At 36.2% G+C, this 21,106-nt stretch overlaps 1 protein-coding gene across 25 annotated transcripts in view; it reads left to right on the top strand.

Annotated features, from left to right (window-relative positions):
* The window catches only part of GPHN (gephyrin), a 299,961-nt gene that overhangs the window by 266,666 nt on the left and 12,189 nt on the right, over nt 1-21,106 (top strand). For 13 of the 25 annotated variants that reach the window (XM_062619268.1, XM_062619272.1, XM_062619262.1 and 10 more), the window contains 4 exons: nt 2,564-2,622; nt 2,838-2,991; nt 5,003-5,124; nt 13,331-13,402. In XM_062619268.1, coding sequence (XP_062475252.1) covers nt 2,564-2,622; nt 2,838-2,991; nt 5,003-5,124; nt 13,331-13,402 — 407 coding nt within the window. The remainder of the gene's footprint in view (nt 1-2,563; nt 2,623-2,837; nt 2,992-5,002; nt 5,125-13,330; nt 13,403-21,106) is intronic. The other 12 variants (XM_062619286.1, XM_062619282.1, XM_062619278.1 and 9 more) reach the window with 1 other exon arrangement.

The raw sequence follows: 21,106 nt of genomic DNA, 5'->3' as shown, positions 1-21,106 counted from the left end.
GCCATTGCCCACCTCATCATGAGAGGACTGTCATGCTGCAGAGCAACAGACATCATAACCTGGTATTTTTTACTTCTTTGGATGACACTCTTCCCAGATCATACTTTTTCTGTCCATGTTCTCCTGTGCATGTGAGAACAGATTATTTGGTTATTCACTTAAACTGAGGTTTTCAGCAAATGGTCAGCCACCTTCAGGTTCCTTTTCCTGCCTGTAAGTGGGAGATAGTACCCTTCATTTTCTACTTTTCCTTGAGTATGCCACTCTACTAATCCTGTATATAAATAATTAGTATAGTTTCAATATTGTTATTTTTCTCTCTTTTTTTTTGTGCCAGGGTGGCTACATGTTTCAAGAATAATTTTCCTTTTAGTGTTAAGAACTCCTTCAGAGCTGGGAATTAACTAAAATGAAATCCTGAACATCTGAAAAATGTTCTTTCAAAAAGACACTGAGTACTTTTTAAAGGAGCTCCTTGACCTCTAGTTGCAGCAGCAGTACTTAAATATCATAGCAAGCATTCCACAAATGACTGTCGAAGTCACAGGTCTGAAAGGAATTGCATCTATCCAGCGGGAAGATAAATTTTCATCAGTTTTCCAAATGCACAATCATTAAGAAAGATCCTTGCAAAAACATGTCTACATCCTTTTCACTTTGAGTTTTTATGTCACCTTGTAGGAAAAAGGAGCCAAATGTGTTCAACCAAAACAACAGTTAGATCCTATATCAAGATTGAGCGTCAGTATATCAGCATGGATGCTGGCTGTTAACAACCATCAAAGTAAACCACTCAGACATAGTTGAAAATATATTAATAAACAGGAAGAAGAATGCTGCCTGATACACACCAAGATGCGATACCTCCCTTGCAAGCCTTACCACTAACCACCTTTAATTCTCTTGTATTCCTAAAGCTTTCTGGGATATCCGTCAGTTTCATAAATAATAATCTCCGCACACCACCATGTTTTCCACAGTCACTTTCCACTGTGCTTTTCAAACCTGGGATTACTAAAATCCTAAAACACAGGGTTTTCTGCTTGTTTCCTCTAATCCAGGAGTCCTAAATAGGACGTTTTTTTATTACTCAAATGAATGCTCTTTGTTCCCTAAAAACTTCCTGGCTGTCAAAAATATGGAAAATTTGGAATTTCATGGCTGGCCAACCACACCCCAGAGTTGGAAAAATAAAATTAATACTTAGGCTAACTGTTGCCCCAGATTTTCATCTCAGTCTAAAGCATCTTTTAGAGTTTCAGATGTGAATAAGGGAGATAAAAGGACACCCTGGACATCAGCACAGCCATTTTGGATATTAGCATCCAAAAATACTCTCTTCTCTTAAACAAGGGGAGCAGGTATAAAAGAAACAGAATTTGCATTTAAAACATATTTTGAAAATGCTGTGATAAAGTAAGGAATAAGGTTTTTCAGGGTTGATGTTTTTGTTCATTCCTGGTTTCATTTATCCATTGTCACAGTAGATAAACAGAATCACAATCTGAACATAACACCACATTTGTTAACTTTAACTTTGGGGCCTTTAATTTAAAGCACTTAGTTTGAACTCAGAAAATGCAGCCCATACCATCTTTAAGAAAAGTGATGTCTCCAGTATTCTATGCAACAATATCATTCCTGCAGAAATTCCAAGTGACAATAATGTGCCTGTTTGTCTTGTAATATTAGTTTCGATTTATAACTCTGAGGTACTGTAAGTATGAAGCACTACATGATACTGTAAAAACAAAATCTGTTCCAGTGTAAGCAACTGTAGTTTTAGTGCTACAGACAGACTAGCAATCAAAGCTGAGTTATGTATCATCAACCCACTTGCAGGGCATTTAAATCAAATGTTAACAATATAGGTCATGCGCCATTTCTTTGCACTTATTTGCATTGAAAGAGCCAACAAACCATTGAAATTCTGAAGAAGTAAGGATAAATATTAAAAATAGACATCAGACTTTTAAAGCCACTCTCTCTTCTTGTGGTTTAACCACATGAAAAACATGGTCAAATCAGACTTATTCTGATTTGTACAAAGCTCTCAAGTAGGTGTTTCCACTGCAGGAATCGACATGAAAATCCTGAAACAGCTAGTGCATATAGCATCTTCCTGTCCTTCTGCAGATGTAGTGGTATATTGTCTGTCAGGATAATGGTCTTTTTGAAATGCCATCATTGAAATTGTTGGAGCACATCGAGTTGGCTGACAGAAATAGAAGGAATCTGCTTGATGTACCAGATCAACAGACAAACACAGGACATAATGTAAGAAAGGTAAATAAGTGAAGAGATGATTAAATAAAGGAAGGTAAAACTATATATTCAAAGCTGGTGAGCTCATCAAAGACAGAACTTCTTAGAAAGCAGTTCCATTTTAGCACACATTGTATTACAATCTTGACACATGGATCAGGAGAACAGTGATGATGCTTAAACCATACAGTCTCAGTGTAATGAGTACCATAAGCTGTGTAGACTTCTGAGAAATTAAAGATAATTCATCTTCTTTGAATAACCCAGCTGACCGTATTTGATCTCCTTGTTTTTGTAGGGTACTGAAGAGCTAGAGGTTCGAATCCTGGTGCAGGCTCGACCGGGCCAAGATATCAGGTCTGTAACAGCCTCCTTCGTAAACAGTAAAATACCTCTGTAAGGAATCGAAGAGCTGGTGATTTTTACAGTAATTTTTTAACCATAAGTACTACTGACATTTTGAAAACTGGAGTAATAAACATCCCTGGACACTCCTTACCTGAAGCAGGACCAATCAAGGAAATACACTTTCAATCTCATTCTGTTTTTCTTTCATTTTTCTCTGTGCTCAGACCTATAGGACATGACATTAAAAGAGGCGAATGTGTGTTGGCTAAAGGAACCCACATGGGTCCATCCGAGATTGGTCTCTTAGCAACTGTTGGAGTAACTGAAGTAGAAGTTAACAAGTTTCCGGTGGTTGCAGTCATGTCGACAGGGAATGAGGTAAGAAAAGAATGTTTAGATGAAGGTCTGCGTTACTGTATCTTTCTTGGGACAGTGTTTTGGAAAGTGACTTCCACCCTATTCCCAGGCAGACTTGCCTTTTGAACTGCAACTTGTGCTGACATGAGGTATTTTAATGAGTGATCAATCCATAATAGTCTGCTTGTGCCTACTGTGCTTGTGCCGTTGCTTTCTCCCTCAATGGTCTGTTACAAGTCTCACACACTGTCTTTGCCAAAATTTTGGTACTGTATCCAACCATGTGTCAGCTGCTTTCTCCTGCCGGGAAGGGAGGACCTGTGGGGTAGTCAGGGAGGTAATTTGTACTGCTGGTCATGACTGGAAGAGTAATTTCTTTTGAGCAGCACTCCTCTGTAGCTATAGTGCAAATGGTAGATAACCTGTCTTTGAAAACTCAATGCCTTGCTGTAGTGTTGTGCCTTAGTATTTTAATAGTAGCACATGTTGAAATCCAGATAATCTGCAATTGGTAGAACTGCAGACCAGCTTTCTAATTGCTTTCTTTTAAATACATCAGAAAAATTAGATTCAGGATTAACTTAATTTAGGGATTTTATATATGTGGGAGTTGACCCTGGCCAGCAACTGTGTTTGCTCATTCCTTCTGACAGCAGGACAGAGAGAGAACAGGAAGAGCAAAAGCAAAAAAAACTTGTGGGTTGAGATAAAGTCAGTTTGAAGTTTAAAGACAGCGTGAAGTTTGACCTATAGTTTTGGCTGTCATGTGAGACAAACTTCTTGAAATCCAGGCACAAACATGAACTCCATAGCTGTATTCCATACAGCTTGAATATGTTAAATTTTGAACGACTTTGGATGCTTTTAATAGGTTCAATTTTGTAATCTCGCGGTGTCCTTACAACTTCCACAACCCCAGTAAATGCTACTTTGTGGTTATTGGGTACTGTGGGTGACAAAGGGCAGCCTTGCCAGATTTCCTAACATGAATAGGGTGTGTTGTGCAGGAAACATACTGCTAATTGAAGAACAAATCCAAAGAGCTACAAGGATTGCAGGTGATGGTTTTCTGAATAGTACCTTCTGTATGACTGAAGATTCTTGCATGTCGTTAAAGGGTCCATTATCAATGTGGGCACTCTCTTTTGTATCTTGTGTTAATAAAGACCATAGGATCATAGAATAGTTAAGATTGGAAGGGACCTTAAGATCATCTAGTTCCAACCCTACGTGGTGGGTTTCTTAAACATCCTATGGAAATCTTCACTATAAATAGAAACAGAAGTAGAGTTGCTAGCCAAAGCATTAAAACTTAGCCATGCTCTACTTCCAGTTATTCTGACCTTGCTACCTAATACTATGGCTGTAATTTTCACATAGGCATTTTTATTATTATTTACCGCCTGACAATGTTGCGTTGTTCTTCTGTGTCCTACAAAAAAATCCTATTATATGTAAAATATGTTTACATACGTATGTTTTGTAGTTTAAATTCCACAATATAGGATGAGTGTAAGGCAATTGCTATGATACTATCTTGAAAGAAAGATTTTAGTCCAATTCAGTAACTGGTATGAGAACAAAGGTTTAAGCTTCTGTCTATTATTCCAATACCAATTATTGTATTTAAAAAATATTTTTATTAGTAAGTAAACAATGAACTTCAAAATGTCTTTTAATACCTTTAAATCTAGTTAACAGTATCAGTGAGGTTCCTTTGGAATCATTTAAATAGGAGCAGTAACTTGGAAACTTAAACTTTGTAGTTTGATTTCTGATGTTTGAGATTTGAAGCCAGGTACTCATAAGAAGAAAGAAGGTTTTGTAGGCTTGGACCAATAGAAACAAACTAAGCAACATGGAGGATTGGATCAAACAAGCATATATCTTATTAAATTAAATTCACTAAATCACTTTACATATATGTATTTTATTATAGGTGTCTAATATTCTGTCCCATACGAAGAAGAAAATTCTTAACTTGTTCAAAGTATTGCAAGTAGACTGACTAAAAGTGTTTCTGGTTTTATAGCTACTGAATCCTGAAGATGACCTCTTGCCAGGAAAGATTCGGGATAGTAACCGTTCAACTCTCCTAGCTACAATCCAAGAACATGGCTATCCAACAATCAACTTGGGAATTGTGGGAGATAAGTAAGTACCACATGTTAGTAAAGATGTCACTTCATATTCATGTGGTGCACTTTATGGCATCCATGGAAAAAAGAAAAGACAGTGAATACGTCACTTATTGCAAGTGTGACAATGTTGTGACAGAGCACATCTTGAAGATGTTTTACCCCTTTCATTGGAGAAATAAATAAGTCTATTCTAATATTAAGAGGGATAATTTGATAATTTTTTTATTGAATGGTGTTTATCTTGTTTTGCCTTCTGTTCATTGACGCATCTATTACTGTGCAAATTGTATTTATTGTTGCACTATCGTTACAAGCACCATACTTAAAAATGCAAAAAGAGACAGTTCTACAGCAACTATACTTTTTTTTTGATCCAATAAAGAAGGAAAGTTTTTCTCAGGGTTTATTTTCCATGACAAAATTAATTTAGAGTATAAAATTTTGTCAGATGATGAGTTCAAGTGTCTTTTGGGGAAGGCCCCACTGCTGGATGTTGCTCAACATTTCTAGAAATGTATCAAAGAATTCGAAAGAGTGAATATTTTTTTTTTCCTTTAATGGTTTCAACTTTGATTGTCACAGAGTAGTAGCTGTGATCAGTCTTTCAGTTCATCTGACAGTGATTGCTTCTTGTTTCCCAGTGGTAGCAAAGTAACATCTCCTGTTGAGAGCTCTAGGATGAGTGATTGAAGTGTTCAGTCCTTTGTCCTTTGCAAGGCTGTGCAGTGCCTCTCTTCAATGCCTTGAGTTTCTCAGCATAATGTATTTCCTGAATTATTGTGCCCCAAAGGCTCTGATCAAGTTTTCTTGTTTCTCATTTTGGGTATCAAACCAACTGACAGACTTGGTTTGATGCGGAATTGTTCAGGTTCACCTCTACCTCTTTGAGGAAAGGGTTATTCCTTATAGGTAGTTAAAAGTGAGGCCAGATCTGAAAGAAGTGAAAAAAAAAAACAATATAGTGAATTTCAGCAAAATTGATGACAAAATTCCCAAGCAGGGGGACAGGGTTACTGCTAGGGAACAGCTTGTTTCAAAACCCATCTTCCCTTGTGCAGGATTCAATACAAAGCATCACTGGTTTGACAGAAAGTACATGAATGGGCCAGCCACTGAGTGGTTTTACAATAGTGAACCAACCTGAATGGTGGCTCCAGGACATGCAGTTGTATTTGAAGTGTTCAAGGGAATGTGATGCACAGCAATTACAGTGGTTGTTGTGATCTCAGGGAAAGCACACCCTCCTGGATGCTTTCACTGACTGCATTCAGGCATCTTTATTGCTACTCTGGCCTGGCAAAACTCCGTTGTTATTGCAAATACTAATAAATATCAAAAACCTTCTGCCCATGAATGTTTTTAGTTTCAGGTGGTGATTTTATGAGAACGCAGTCTAAGTTCATGAGAATGTAAAACTTGTTTATTCTTTGTCGCCTTGTCCCAACCAAATAGTTATAGTCTCAAATTTGCTATAAAGTCAACCAGAGTTGAAGGTCATTGTACAAAAATCTGACTATGTGCTCCATTGCCTTCAGGATTTTTTTCTGTGACCTCCTAGACATGGAGTATCTATGAAGATAAATAATCTTGAAGGCTTTCAGTAATAAAGAACAAATCATTTTTAGAGTCATAGGATCATAGAATCATTTAGGTTAGATAAGAACTTAAAGATCATTGAGTTCAATGGTTAACTGAGCACTGCCGAACCCACCACTAAACCATGTCCCTAAGTGCCATGTCTATGCATCTTGAAAATACCTCCAGGGATGGCAACTCAACCACTTTCCTGGGCAGCCTGTTCCAATGCTTGACAGCCCTTTCAGTGCAGAAGTTTTTCCTACTATCCAAACTAAATTCCCCTCACATAATTTGAAGCCATTTCCTCTCATCATATCACTTGGGAAAAGTGAACAACACCTTCCTCATTATAACCTCCTGAAGGTAGTTATAGATAGTGATAAGGTCTCCCCTGAGCCTTCTTTACTCCAGGCTAAACAAGCACAGTCCCCTTTACAGCAAAATACATCTGCAGTTCTGTTCCAGTCAAAGGAAAAATCTGATTATGTAAATTAGTTTAAATGTAAATTAGATAGTGAGTATGGTATTATTTCATTATGTAGTAAAGCCACTAAGCAAATGTTGAACAAATGCAAGAGGCTTACTCTTACAAAGGGTACGGTTTTGGTGATTTAGTCAGCATGTTTATATAGAAAAGGTGAACAAGCCTCCAGTGTCTGTTACATGGTTTACTAGAATTAAACCATAGATTTTGTGTGTGTGCGTTCATGCTCATATGTATGTGCACTTTATTTTGTATGTATAGTATATAACTAAAGAGTGAAAAAAAGAAAGATTTTATGTGCCTGCAATACCTGTAGTAAAAATAGATGTAGTAAAAATAACTGGCAAACAATACTTCTCAGAAGGGAAAATTAAAGATTTGTATTTTTTTCTTTTAAAGTATCACTGTAAGGTATTTCTTCATTCCCATATTTCACACTTGGGTGTTATATACTTATTTTTTCCTGTTTCTTTTTGCTTATACATTTTCAATTGAATAAATTTTTACTCCATTTTACTGCCAGTGTCTCTGTGTACCATAAGAGTTTGAGAGAGCAGATAATAGGGAGTGCAGTTGTTTGTTGTAATCAGTCAAATTTTTTAACAAGCATAGAAATTCTGTCAGTCATATTTACAGAGCTAATATTCAAATTGTTTTAGAGTAATACTTGCAGAGATAAACTTAGAGGTAAGTATTCCTATATTTCAGTTCAGTATATGTTTCACAGGTGTTTAGGTAAGAAAATAGCTTGTGCAGCTGCTTCATAGCCTGGAATTGTGATAGATGTAAACACATTCAAAGAGAGTATGTGAAAGGATGGGGAAGCACATGGAATGTCTGTGAGTGTCTGCAGAGTAGTTAGGAACACTTCAAAACTGCCTTTGCTTACTAATCATATATGAAGTTACATTTGGACTGGCCACTCAAGTCTCACTTTAGCCAATAATTGTATTTTCAATTGAAACCAACAATTTCTTTATTTTTCGATCGTTTTAACAATTTCTGAGGTTGTCATTGTTTGTTTCCATTCTCATACACTGTATGTATTACTCAATATTCAAAATAAAAACAGCACGTTCAAAGCACATAGATAAGATCTACAATTAAAATCCTAGAAGCAAGCAATAGGAAAAGATAACAAACCTGGAAAATGTGATACAGCTGAAGCTACGTCTGGCTAGAAGCCAAGATTTTCTCTATTTGTGTTCTTAGCACGTAAAAAGCAAGCTGTTTGAAAAGCACACATCTCTGAGTAGAAATGGAAGATACTCCATTTCTAAAACTACTCCAAAAACAACAAATGCAAAAAAGAGAGAACCCTTCTGATGTTCTTACTGTCGTGTCTTTCATCTTTGTGTGAATAAGTGAATAGCTTGTCAAAAAATTGCAAAGACAATTGGCCGGTTAAAATTGGTATTCCAATGTACTTTTGAATGTTGTCTCATATAACAAGACCGAGTTATAAAGGCTTCTAATTTAATTTGCTTTGCTTGTAGTCAATGAAATTATTTGATTCTTTAGAAACCAGTGATAAAATGAGAGTTGCATCTTTGATATGATCTGTAGAGCCGTTAACTTAATTATCAAGATATTTGTGTGTCTATTTCATTTGTGTTGTTCTTTGTATCCACTGTTTATTTAAAGCTCTAAAGTTTGGCCCTTCAAAATAGCATGGACCTCTGTTTCAGAAAGCCATCTTCCATTTTGACAGTTTTCCTTCTATGAGAGACTCTTTTATTAAACTTGCTAAAGAATTTTGATTCCATATGTAATGCATTCAATTTCCTTTAGTTTTACTTTTGTTTACTTGAGTGCATTTTCCCCTTCTCTGTGTTTTTTTCTGTATTTTCTAATTCCTTTGATATCATTTTTCTCTGAGACAAGTATAACATTAGTTGCTTCTGGATGCATTTTCATTTATGAGCCTGTGATTACACAATGGAGAGAGAGAAAGAATATCTCTCTCCCCATAGGAGAAAAATTTAGGAAATTTGCATCTTTATCTGCTCAGTTGCTTTAAAATTTATCAGAATAGTTATAAAATCAGCAGCATATGAGAGCTTTTCTACATTAAAATTGATTAGTCTCTCATTTATATATGTCTCTTTTATCATATATTGTTTGACAATATTGTTTGACAAAATAGAGCTCCTAAGTGACAGGTAAACTCATTAAAACTCACCCTTGCTATTGTGACAGCATTGCTGTATGATATCCCTAAAATAAAGGCTTTCAAATAGTCTTTCCATATTTTGGAAGGGATCCTACAATCTGATTAAAGGATTTAGTCTGCTTGAATTTTATGTTTTATATTGAAAAAGAGGTTTAAGTCTTGTGTACTTGTGTGGGTTGCATGTAATTACTAGTATTATCATTCAGATGGAACATCTGGAGTGGAGGGAGAAGAGCAGAGAAACTGCTCTAACTCTAACATTTCTCATGCAATATCAACTTGACATGCATTATCATATGAGTGAGTTATAGACAGAATGCAGGCACAGAATCCTAGCCTCTCCAGTTTAATGTCCAACTTGGGTATAATCAAATATACTGTGAACAGAATTTTTAGTAGTAATAGTATCGTTTAACAAATGACTGCAAGAAAAGGCTTGTCAGAGAAAAGGCTGTAAATCAAATGTCACAATATTAGTTTTTGCTACAGTGAATTCAGTTCCAGATCTGCTCAAAGAATGATGGTGTTATAAAGTATGATCATAGGCTGATGAATCCAGTGGCACTGGGTAGTGGTTTGGTTTGGACGTAGAGGTCTTCTCTTTCATTGTGCCCTGTCTAGAAGAATATTCTTCTTTTCAAGCGGAAATGTTTAATATCTGTCACAACTTTTGATAATCATTAGGGCCAATGTCAGATAAGTTGTCATCTCATCTAATGCACATATTCAAAAAACACAAAGAAATGTCTGAGTCAAAACAGAGGTGGAAAAAAGAACCTGTGAAAGGGGCCAGTGCAAGGCCCAGGGGGTCTTCTGTACCAGTAGAAAACTACATAGTGTGACAGGTAATAAAATTTTATGCCATAGAGGTGACAGGTGCAAAGCTAATGCACAACAATGTGTCATTCTCCTAATTGTCCTCAACACAAGCATAAACTTCTTCCTGAATTAGCATTTATAGAATCACAGTAGTAGAACATGACACTAAAAATCAAATAATAAAGAGGACAGAATGCTGTGAAAATCCTCCTGTGTTTGAAAACAGCAGTAATCTGTAACTGTACTTACTGGAGAGAAATAAAAACTACTCTGTTCTTGAGACATGTGTTAACATTTTAAAAAAAATCTTGCAGACGTAAGTTCTGTTTAGAAGAAAGCTTCAGCCTCTAGAAGCCAAAATATCATTCACTTAAGCTACTTTCAACATCCTTTATATCTAGACCATATATAGGAATTTGGGTTCCCAAGTCACTAAGAAATTTTTCAATGTTGACATTGTACTATTAATACCCTAGAAGAAAATAAACTAATAAAGGCAGTAAATACAGAAAGATAAAGAAGTGGTGAATGCTGAAGATGGCTCACTGTTTCAGCAATATGAGAATCACTTAGAAAACTTTATTAGTATATCATGCATACAGCCAAGTATGGTTTTCTTATATATATGTATAATATAACTAAATAATGTAAGATTTACAGGATAGAGGACTATATCCTAAAAAGTAAAGATTTAGGAGAAGATTTGAGAATAGTTGCTGAATATAAGTTCTAGCATATGTATAAAGAGCTAAGTCTCCTGTACAATTAAAAGGTTATTTTTGATCTTACCTTTGTATTCCCAGGAAAAGAACGTAACAAGAATTCAGAGAAGAACCATTAATTTTTTTAAGTGGTTGAAAGAGGGACCATATGTTCCAACAGTATCAGAACTCAGACTGTTTAGTTCAACAAAGATCTTACATAATGACCTGATTACATTCCAGTAATACCGAGCCACATGGAGAATAAACTTTGAATAAAGTTTCTGTTCAGCAGCAATGGCTTGATATTAGTTAGAGCATTTCAGGCTGTAAAGTGAAAGTAGTTTATAGGAAACTATATTAAATGCTTTGATAGAAACAAATTTAAAAGCAAAATTGGATATTTATTTCAATGTGATCTACAGTTCAAAGAGAAGCAAATTCAAGGAGGATCCCAGATTTTAATAAGTACAAAATCAGATAGACTTACCAAAATTATTTGTCCTGCTCACAAATAATCTCTGAACTCTTTACTTCAGAGAATTAAATTAATTTTCATGTTCTGCTAATGGGCAATATGTAGTAGAAGAGCAAACTCAGAAGACCAGTATCAGCAGAAATAACGCAGCAACAGTTACCTGTAAAGACAGATTGCCAGTCAGAGCTTTGGGTATTTTAATATGTGATGCTTAAATGAATGTAAAACTTTCTGTAATTTTCAATAAGATGCTTTTGATTTCCTTATCTCTGTAATTCCACGTGTTTAGAAATATCTGTAGTTTCAGTCTGTCTTCTAGGAGAGGAATATTGTGAGTATCAGAGTACTTTTAGGATTTGGAACCTTGCTGGAAAAAGTTGTTGATTTTTGAGACTCCTGTCTGTAATGCTGATGAGTACATCAGAATCTGGGATCACTTACGAAATCTGAAAGTCTTTTGTATGTCACTTCCTGACATAGAGACCCTATTTGAGAAACAAAGACTGACTTTCGCAGTGAATAGAAGAGCAAATAAGGGACTGAAGCCACTTGAGGAAATGGGTATCTTAGGAAAACTATCAGAAAGATATAGACACCTAAACTTATAACCTGAATAGTTTTAACATTTTTCCATGACTTCCAAACAACATTAGGATGCATCTGATCTGACATACCATTTCCGTGCTGACATATGAGGAGAAATCAGGCAAGGATTTAGAAAACGATAAAGAGGATTTTAGACTTCATGTAGCAGTGTCCGTGTGCATGCATAACAGTGCAGCATGCAGGCCCAGTCTTCTCATATTCCTCAGTCAGACAAGATCTCGGTGTGCCCAGAAGTGACCTTTGAAATGATCACAGAATCGAATCATAGAATGCAAGGTTGAAGTATCATCAAGTATCATCTGGTCCAACCTAAATGATAGACAGCAGCTGCTATTCTCAGGGTAAACTGAGCCTGTGCTGGGGACTGTGGAGGGAGATTGACTTTGTTATTGTTAACAGTCCAGCCTGCTGAAAAAAACTGCTCAAGAGTTGCACAATGACAATTCACTACCTGGTCTGTTTCAGTCTTGAACATCTTATTTTAGAGTTTTATTTTAAGAGATATTTATAAATCTGTGTTTCTAATGAAGATGGTTTACGTTTTACGTGTATTTGTCCTACATTTAAGAGTATCTAGACAGATTTAAGCTTATTTCATATTGCTGTTACAAAGGATGCTATTTAATGATTATTTCTTCCCAGTGAAACTGGCTTGGAAGAACTGTATGTAAAAGGAAATGCTGTCTTCATAAAATAGAAATTCTTAGCAAAACATGATTGTAAATAAGATCCTGATAGCAGTAACTTTATCAGTTTTGGACATTTTTTTCTAATCCTATCTCTTGGGGCAGGGTAGCTTAGTATGAAGCTTCTCATGAATGAAGTGGCATCTTTACTGACTATGGAGATATAAAATTAGGATAAATACAGCCCATTCCCCTTGTAGTCAAGACGGTGACATTTAATATGCCTTGAGACCCTTTCCTGAATAAGAAGCTAGAAAGTGAGTGAAAATGTTTCAATAGGGCACATCTGCAAATATTTTCACATTATTATCTGTGATCCTCCTTCCAAAATGTCAGTGTTTAATGCTTCATTTTGTTTTGCCTGCAAGTCAAGAGTAAAGAAGTTTCTCCATAGATTCTGCAAGAAAAGATGAACTATGCATTGTTTGGCATGCCCAGTTGAGCCTAAATTCGTCCACAACTTCACTCTTCATCCTTGTGAGAACCCTGTCAAAACTATGACAGAAAAGTTCCTGTGCACTCCCTGTCTCTTCTGTTGACTGGCCTTGCAGAGAGGAAGCATTTCCCATGACGATTTTGAATATTCAGAGCCACTAAGGGGGACATAGCTGGGCACAGAGTATTCCTTTCACCCCAGGAGCCTCTCTCCTTCCCTAGCTCTTTATTATACCCCTTCTGCTTCCTTTACCCTCAGGAAGCCAGATGTTTTTAAAGAAGAAGGGACACAGAGCTTCCAGAACACTGCGGAGACAGGCCTACCAGATTGGTGAGCACTGTTTTTAAAACACTTGGGAAGTTGAGACACATGCATGCTCACAGGCAGGCTTGACTAGATGTCTGTCAGTACAGAGCTTGGAGCACAGATTTTACAGGTTGTTGCCATACAGAAGGAAATGGTATTTTTATTCTGTCAATTAAATAACATTGCCTTCTCAGTTAAGTTCTTGTGCACCAGTGCACCGTAGACATACATGGCTCCACAACATTAGTAAAATTGAAGTTCTGTTAATACCAGGAATGTTTACATTACTCACCAGTAGCAGCAAATATCTTTATCTGTCAAGTCTTTTCCGTTGAAAAATACAGCAAATTAGGAAGAAACCTGCTTGAAGGTAGTAGAGGAGTACAGCTCTAGGGAAATCACAGTTAAGACTCTTCAGTCATACCTGCATACTTGTTTTTCCATTAACGTGCTGATCATCTCTAGAGCAGGCTAACTGGAATGCTCATGAAATCTCTAAACTATCAGGACGCTTTTTTCTAAAATACATGTACAGTTGTATGCTAGTTCTTATTTAGGGGGATGGTTTAACAATATAGATTAATTTACAGAACTTACCTCCTATCACAGATAGGCCAAAGGGGCAGGAGTGATAAGAGAGTGAGTGTGTACCACCTGTCATTTTCTCCATTAACAAACAGAAAAATTAGTTTCTATAGTTTGATTCTTATAGGAATTAAATACAGGCTGAAAGTAATGAAAAACCTATTTTGGGCTAGTACCCAAAAACTTCATTCATGTGAGGATCCTCACTGAGGTTAATCAGCCTGTTTTTACAACAAAAAGTTGGAGGATTGAATTACAGCTTAATGCTTACTTTGCAAACTAGAAAAACAAGTTTCTGTACTCATTATTGTATCAATCTGCTATATCCTTAGCCTTCTAAAACTCTTTAGCAATTGGTTGTTCATGCTGAAACCACATTGTCATAGATTTAGGTTTTCCTCATTAAATTGACTAAAGAGATCAACCCATTAGAATCTTAAGCTGAACACTGCACATCCCAAAAAATGAACTGCAGTTGGTTTATGAAAACCTGTCATCTTTAAAACATTTTAGATGAATGTGAAGAACATAATATAGACTGTCTGCTTTATCAGAAATTGCTTAGACGCTGAAAGCTACCAAGCGGGTGATTAACTTGGAATACCTCATGGAAGTCACATATCATTGCTAATAGCCTAAATCCAGAGGACACATTAAATGAGCCCCATCATTAAACTCATCTACTCATCTAATCAGTGCTGGGGCAAGCATCAACAAAAAAAAAGGACCCTAGAATAAAACCTTGCTGCCCAAAGCATGAGCAGTAAGGAAATGCTGTGTGCTTGAAGGAATATAGTCCAGTATCCTAGAGATAAATGAAGGTCTAGTTCCTTCCGTCAACTAACGACTGTCAAAAAATTGACTTGCTGGTCTCAGACAGAGTAAGTTTCTCTTTCAGTTCCTTCTCTTCACTTATTTCTGTAGTTTACTCTTCTTGGATAATTTGTACTATGTTTTAGTAAACAAAAATCAATGTCATACTTCATTTGACATTTTCTAAAAACATAACTATTTGGGTTAAGACATAGCTGATGACAGGGAATTTTAAAAGGCCTTTTTATATTGTCTCTGACCTGTGGCTTCCAACTCCTTTTTCTTCTGAAAACAGACATTTTTCCAAGTGACTAAGTTGTAGTTCTGTAAAAGGTGGATCTTTACAGAGAAAGCCTCCATTTGGAAGCATTGCCTTTAGGGACTGCATTTCTACCTGTCATAGAGACATCCATACTGTAGTTCAGTAGCAGTTATATCCGTTTACGCAAGGGATGAATTTACTTTAAATTCAGTTTAAATTTATTTAAAATTTACTTAAAATTGAAGTTAAAGCAAAATGAAAATGTAAGAAATTCTGTTATACCATAATGTACCAAATACCATGTCGCTGCATGTCAGACTTTGTAATACTGTTTGCAACATATAAGCGATTGTCACTAATTACATTGTTCACACTATTTTACTTTCAGTTATGTCTGAAAGAATTAACTGCAGAACCACATTTACTCTTCAGACTCACCAGTGCCCTGTCATCTTTACTGATGAGCAATGTCTGATTATTGAGACATTGATTATTGTATTGTGTGGTGTAATCACTCAATTATACATAAGTTATATATGTTATGTATAAGTTGTATAATCAGTTATATATATTATATAAGTTCTATATATGTGTTATATTATTTCAACCCAGCTACAACTGTTGAATATTTTTCACTCCAAAAGTGAAAACTTTTCAGTGAATCCATATAGATTCACCTTTTTCATAAGAAGGAAGATAAAACAGAAGCTATTATCTTTACCAGTGAAATGCCAGCCAACTTCTTGGAAAAACTAATAGACTTCTGGAAAGTGTTGGGATAGGATGCCCTTTCTCCAGCCACTAAAGTATTCGGGGACGATTTATCAATTAATGCAACCAGCTGTTCTCAGGCCTTTTCTTACATTCAGGGCTCAATATAATCGACAGCACCTGAATTATCAAAGCTCCTGTTCTATCAAAGGTCCTGTTCTTCCAGCATTGATGAAAAAAATAGTAATTACAATTCACAAGCAAATGCTTGCAGATGAACGTACACAAGCAGCAGACAAGAATGCAGGTCAGGACCCAACCATCAACAATGTAAATTCCTTCGTGTAGAAATGTTCCGTAGTACAGAAGCACCTGGCTTCTGCAACATGGGACCTTTTCCTGTGGACCTTTCTACTCTCTTGTTGTTCTAGCATATATATGAGTGGAAGTCTTCTGAAATAGTTCATGAAAACAGTGGTTGTCATCAAGATACGGAGACAGAGAAAAAGCTGAAGTCATTATGCAGATCTCATGTTAACTTCAGCAAGAGTTGAAGACCTCTGATCAAAGTCTCTTTGAGTTCATAAATGTAACATGAAAAAGAATACTCTGCAAAATAGCATTCTTATTTGCAGCAGCAGCAGTTAAGGGACCAGCAAAAAGTAGCAAAGACAGATTCTTTTATGTTGTTATCAGATAGACAAAACTTACATAGTCATGTTGAACAAGCCAGAAGCTGCTGTAATTATTCCAGCTTTCCTCGCAAGCTGGCCTATATTCTTAGGGAAAACACAGTGCATCTGTTCAAAGTGATCTAGGGAAATGCCACAGAAGGTAGAAGGAAGAAACATTGTGAGAACATGATGAAATACACTGGAGAATTTTGAAACAAATACAGTTTCAGAAGAGTGCCCATATGTTCCTACATACATCATCAAAATCAGATCTTCTTCTGCCTTAGAAAACCAGACTAGCCAAAACACAGAATTCCTATTACATTCAAATATTCATTCATTGAATACATGCATTGAAATACATTGAAATATATTCATTAGATTACATTCAGTATTACATTCCACAGAAGATGGGTTTAGCTGGCTAAACCTAATATAGCACCTAATCACTAATCTGCATCCTGCAAATTACTGATATACAAAATATTCATCTTGGCCATGAAGTGAGAAGTGTGTGACAGGCTTTGTCTTTATGCCTAGCTGCATTCATCTATTCATTTTGAAGTCTGTCACCTCAACTGAATGAGCACAAGAAGAAAAATGAAAGTTAATCATAAAGGATCAAATCCATATCCCATATTTCCTCAAACAGAAATGTCATTGAGCTTGATGAGTTCTCTGTTTGAGTACAGTAAGTACAGTATCTTTGGATTTTGATTTTTATGAAAGTTTTACTTTGGTAAAGTTTTTGTTGTTTTGAAGGTGTTCCTTTTTTTTTCTGATGTGGAACTGGAAGCTTAATTGGGATCTTTGCATACAAGAGGAATTTCTGGCAGGTCCTTGTGCCTTAGTTATATATCCTCTTCTGGGAGATCTGTTTAGCAGAAAAAAGACCTCGTAAGATGCAAAATTAGCACAAACCACTGTTCCCAGTTTGTGTGAGCATGGCCAGAATGTGCTAAACCCAGGGTACCTACAGACGGCGCATAGACTTTTGAAGTTTGCAGTCAACTGCTGTAGTTTAGAGGAGCAGCTGATCTCCTTTGGTCTTTAGTGTGTGACTGATGTAGGATCACTGGTAGTACTTCAGTTTTCACTGTGCGTCCAGGAACCTGTAGCTCTGCTGAATCTGTGAGCAGTCGTGCCTGAAGGAGTCATTATTTCATCATATAAATGAAATACTTGAGATGCTTTCAGATAAAGTAAAACAGTAGGCAAGAAAGGTTATTGAGTTCTGCTTTTGTACTCACAATAGACACTTCTGCATGCCTCTGGTGCACTATAGTGCATGCATATCTTTATGTATCTGTGTCCAATATATCCATAAAGCACTCAGGTTTAAGGGGCTAACTGTGATGGTTTGCATGCACAAATTTTGCAAGTATGGGTTTCCAGAAGACCTGGATTTATAAAGCCTGGAGTACAGTACAAGTGTTTCTCTTAGCCACCCAACAGTAATAGCTGTATATGGCAATGAACAGCAAGGACTGGAAATGACTGTCAGGTATTGAGGTTTATTTGAATGAATGAGACTACTGTGGCAAAGAATTTGGTGGAAATGGTCCTGAAAATTAGTAGTGAACTGTGGATTTTGTACTTTGACAATGGCTTGATAAGACAGTCCTAACTGCGTGTTCCAGTGCAATTTTTACAGGGATAACTCATTTTACTGCAAAGTAGTAGGTGATTCAGACCACCATTTGTTGTTAACTTGTTTTCTAAATTTAATTATAACACTGAGCATTTTAATTGCATGTATCAAACTGCTGGTGTTAAGGGTTGTATCACTAAAAAGGCTGACAGATTTGTAATTAATGACAGTGAAGCACACAATAGGATCAACAGAAATGAATTAACAGATGTTGATTTCTATTTGAAAGAGAAAATTACACTGTAATTTAGGGTACTTCAAAATGGCACTTAAAACACTGAGAATTCTTGGCTGTACTGTACTTTCTTTTGAGGGAGATAAAGAAAAATATCTCCTACATGGCTGATGTCTGTTTTAATGAGGCTTGCATAATTTTCCTGTTCAAGCTTTTAAGCTCATTCGTATCTTTTCAGTTCAAAGACAGCTTAGTAATCAAGTGCTGTGTAACAGTTTTCCACAAACTAGCTTTGATAATCAGAATTTTTCATGAATCCAGAAAGCATTCCTATTCTGGTATCCTGCCATCCTGCAAGCCCGCTCTTCAAATTAGTGAAATCAAGTGGCATGTCAACTGCAATGTCATGCATCTGCTTATTGGATTCTACACATTCTGCTGCCACTATACAGCACACACCCTCCAACTAATTTCCAGATTGTACTGCTCATTCTGCTCCATTCTGTATAAAGAGGGTCAGGAAAATGAGGTAGTGACATCGATACTCTGTTTATCAGACTGACAAAATTAGCAGATAATATAAAGGTATACTTAAAAGTACATGGTTTCTTTATGCAAAGTATTATGTCTGCACTTTTCAAGAATATATGTACAATACATATAGTACTTGTACAGACACAATCTGCTGTAGATGGGGATTTCTGATGTTGATAAAAAGGTTGGATTTGTGCTTTCTTACCTATATGAATAGTTTCATAAACTGTGTGTAATTGTTCTAGAACAACTTTCCTTAGTTGTATTTACAGAAGATGCTGGGATGCGATAAGAAACATAGAGGGAATGTAATTTTTGCAATCAATTGCAGCATGTTAGAAAAGCGCACTCCCTTCTTGTGCACAGTGTCACTCTGACTTTGAAAATCACCAAATGAAACAGAACAGTTTTGCCATCTGGAAATGAGACTTCCCATCAAAATCTACTTTACATTGATTAAGGTATTCACCATTATATTTGAGACCTGTTACAGTTCTGTCCATGAAGAAAAAAAATCCAAGAGTAGCACTTTCACAAGACATTTTAAAGGTTTTATCATACTAAATTAGACCATTAGTCTAGCTAATCCTGTATCCTGTCCCTGGCAATGGCCAGAACATAGTTTGCAATTTGTACCTGCTCAATGAGTGTTATGTCTCAGCTTCATGGTGATTTGTCACAGGCCTTTGTGAACAATTTTTTCCTCTTATGCTCAGATGCCGAAGTTACTTTGTCTATTCTTTCATCAGTTAATTGTCTTCACTTTATTCTTTTTTCCATGACAATCCAAAGGAGAAGCTGCTCATTGCTATACAACAAATTAAACAAGAAGTAGCATCTTCTTATCTGATTATATGTCAGAACACAAATATGTGTTAATAGACATTTGAATGATAACTCTGTGCATTAATTCAACTAAAGGCAAGGAAAACTTTCGCTGCAGTCTTGATTGAAGATTACAGCAGGTGACTCCTGTAATGAGTGTTTTGTGTTAATTGCTGAGTCACGGAACTCCCAGACTCAAGTAGAATAGAAAGTTAGACAGATTTGAGTGGCAAAAAGAAAAGTGACCAATGTGTTAAAAAGAGAGAAACCTTCTGCAAAGAAAAGAGAGAGAATTCTGTAAATGTCTCTCTCTGTCAGAATAAAAGCCAAGCTAGCATAATAATTCCACCTATTGTAATAAAATTTCTATCTCATCTCTGATTTTGGAAGGATTCAGTGCATTTTGCAGCTATCCAAAGGTGATAGGCAGTGCTATCGGTTGCATAAAGTTTTAGTGGTAGAATTTTTAAGTGTCTTGCATAATACAGATAGTAAAGAAAGGGATATAGTATACAGGTCATTCAACTGGAAATGCTAAAAATACTCAACTAATTTCAACATTTTACATGGCATGTAATAAAAAAAATGTATGATGAACTACTCCAGTGATATGCTGCCCTCATAAACAAAGGTGTGAATTGAGTCCTCACCTGGTCTGAGCTTGGGCTTGTTTGGGGTTTGTTTTTTTCCTTTGTTAAGTAATTTTATATATATACACACACATACATATATTTGGTATGTAAGTAGGATAACTTCCATTCTGTTTAACAGCAGTTAAATATACACTTGACTGCTTTTCACTGTTTTCCATTATTCTCAAACCACAACCAAAAACAAGCACGCTTCATAATTCAGACTTAGCATGTCCTCAGACAGGTGGTCTTGCTACCTATGGATAACTCTTTAATAATTAAGCAAGATAAAATGAAACAGCCTGAAGAAAACTCCAGAAGGTCCTCAGCTGCATCACAACCTAATGAGAAAAATATACTGAAAGCAGTCTTAGCCTAGTAATAGTAGTGTGTCTGACTGTCATCAAGCTTCAGGAAGACCTCTATCAAACTGTGTAAAGAATACATATTCCCTGTTGCATTCCAGTCTGCACTCCAGTCCTCATTGGCAAGGATTAAGGAATGCTTAGATCTTGTGAGACTTTTCCTATTAAACACTCTATAATGATGTTAAGCAATATCTTACTACACACTGATTATTAGTAAGACAATCAATATGAAACACTTGATTCTGAAGAAGATACTGACAGCAGCCAGCAGCAGACTTGCTTCTTTCCTCTTGCCGTCAACAATTAGTGAAGACTTACCTGGATTTTGGGTAAAATGATCCTGAGATTTCAAAAGGGGAGCTGAGAAAATGTCTGTTTCCTGAAGATCAAAGAAGATGGTTTTGCTCGAGTCCATGTGTTCTGTATTTTCTCCCAAAGAAAACAGAATTCAACCATTCATTATAGGCCATTTAGAGTATCAGAGATACCAATACACTA

This window comes from Pezoporus occidentalis, unplaced genomic scaffold (genome assembly GCF_034315485.1).
Source record: "Pezoporus occidentalis ecotype Australia unplaced genomic scaffold, CSIRO_AGI_Poc_V1 ctg21, whole genome shotgun sequence".
Classification (NCBI taxonomy): domain Eukaryota; kingdom Metazoa; phylum Chordata; class Aves; order Psittaciformes; family Psittacidae; genus Pezoporus; species Pezoporus occidentalis.
Note: the sequence above shows the minus strand (reverse complement) of the source record. Positions and strands in the feature narration are given on the sequence as shown.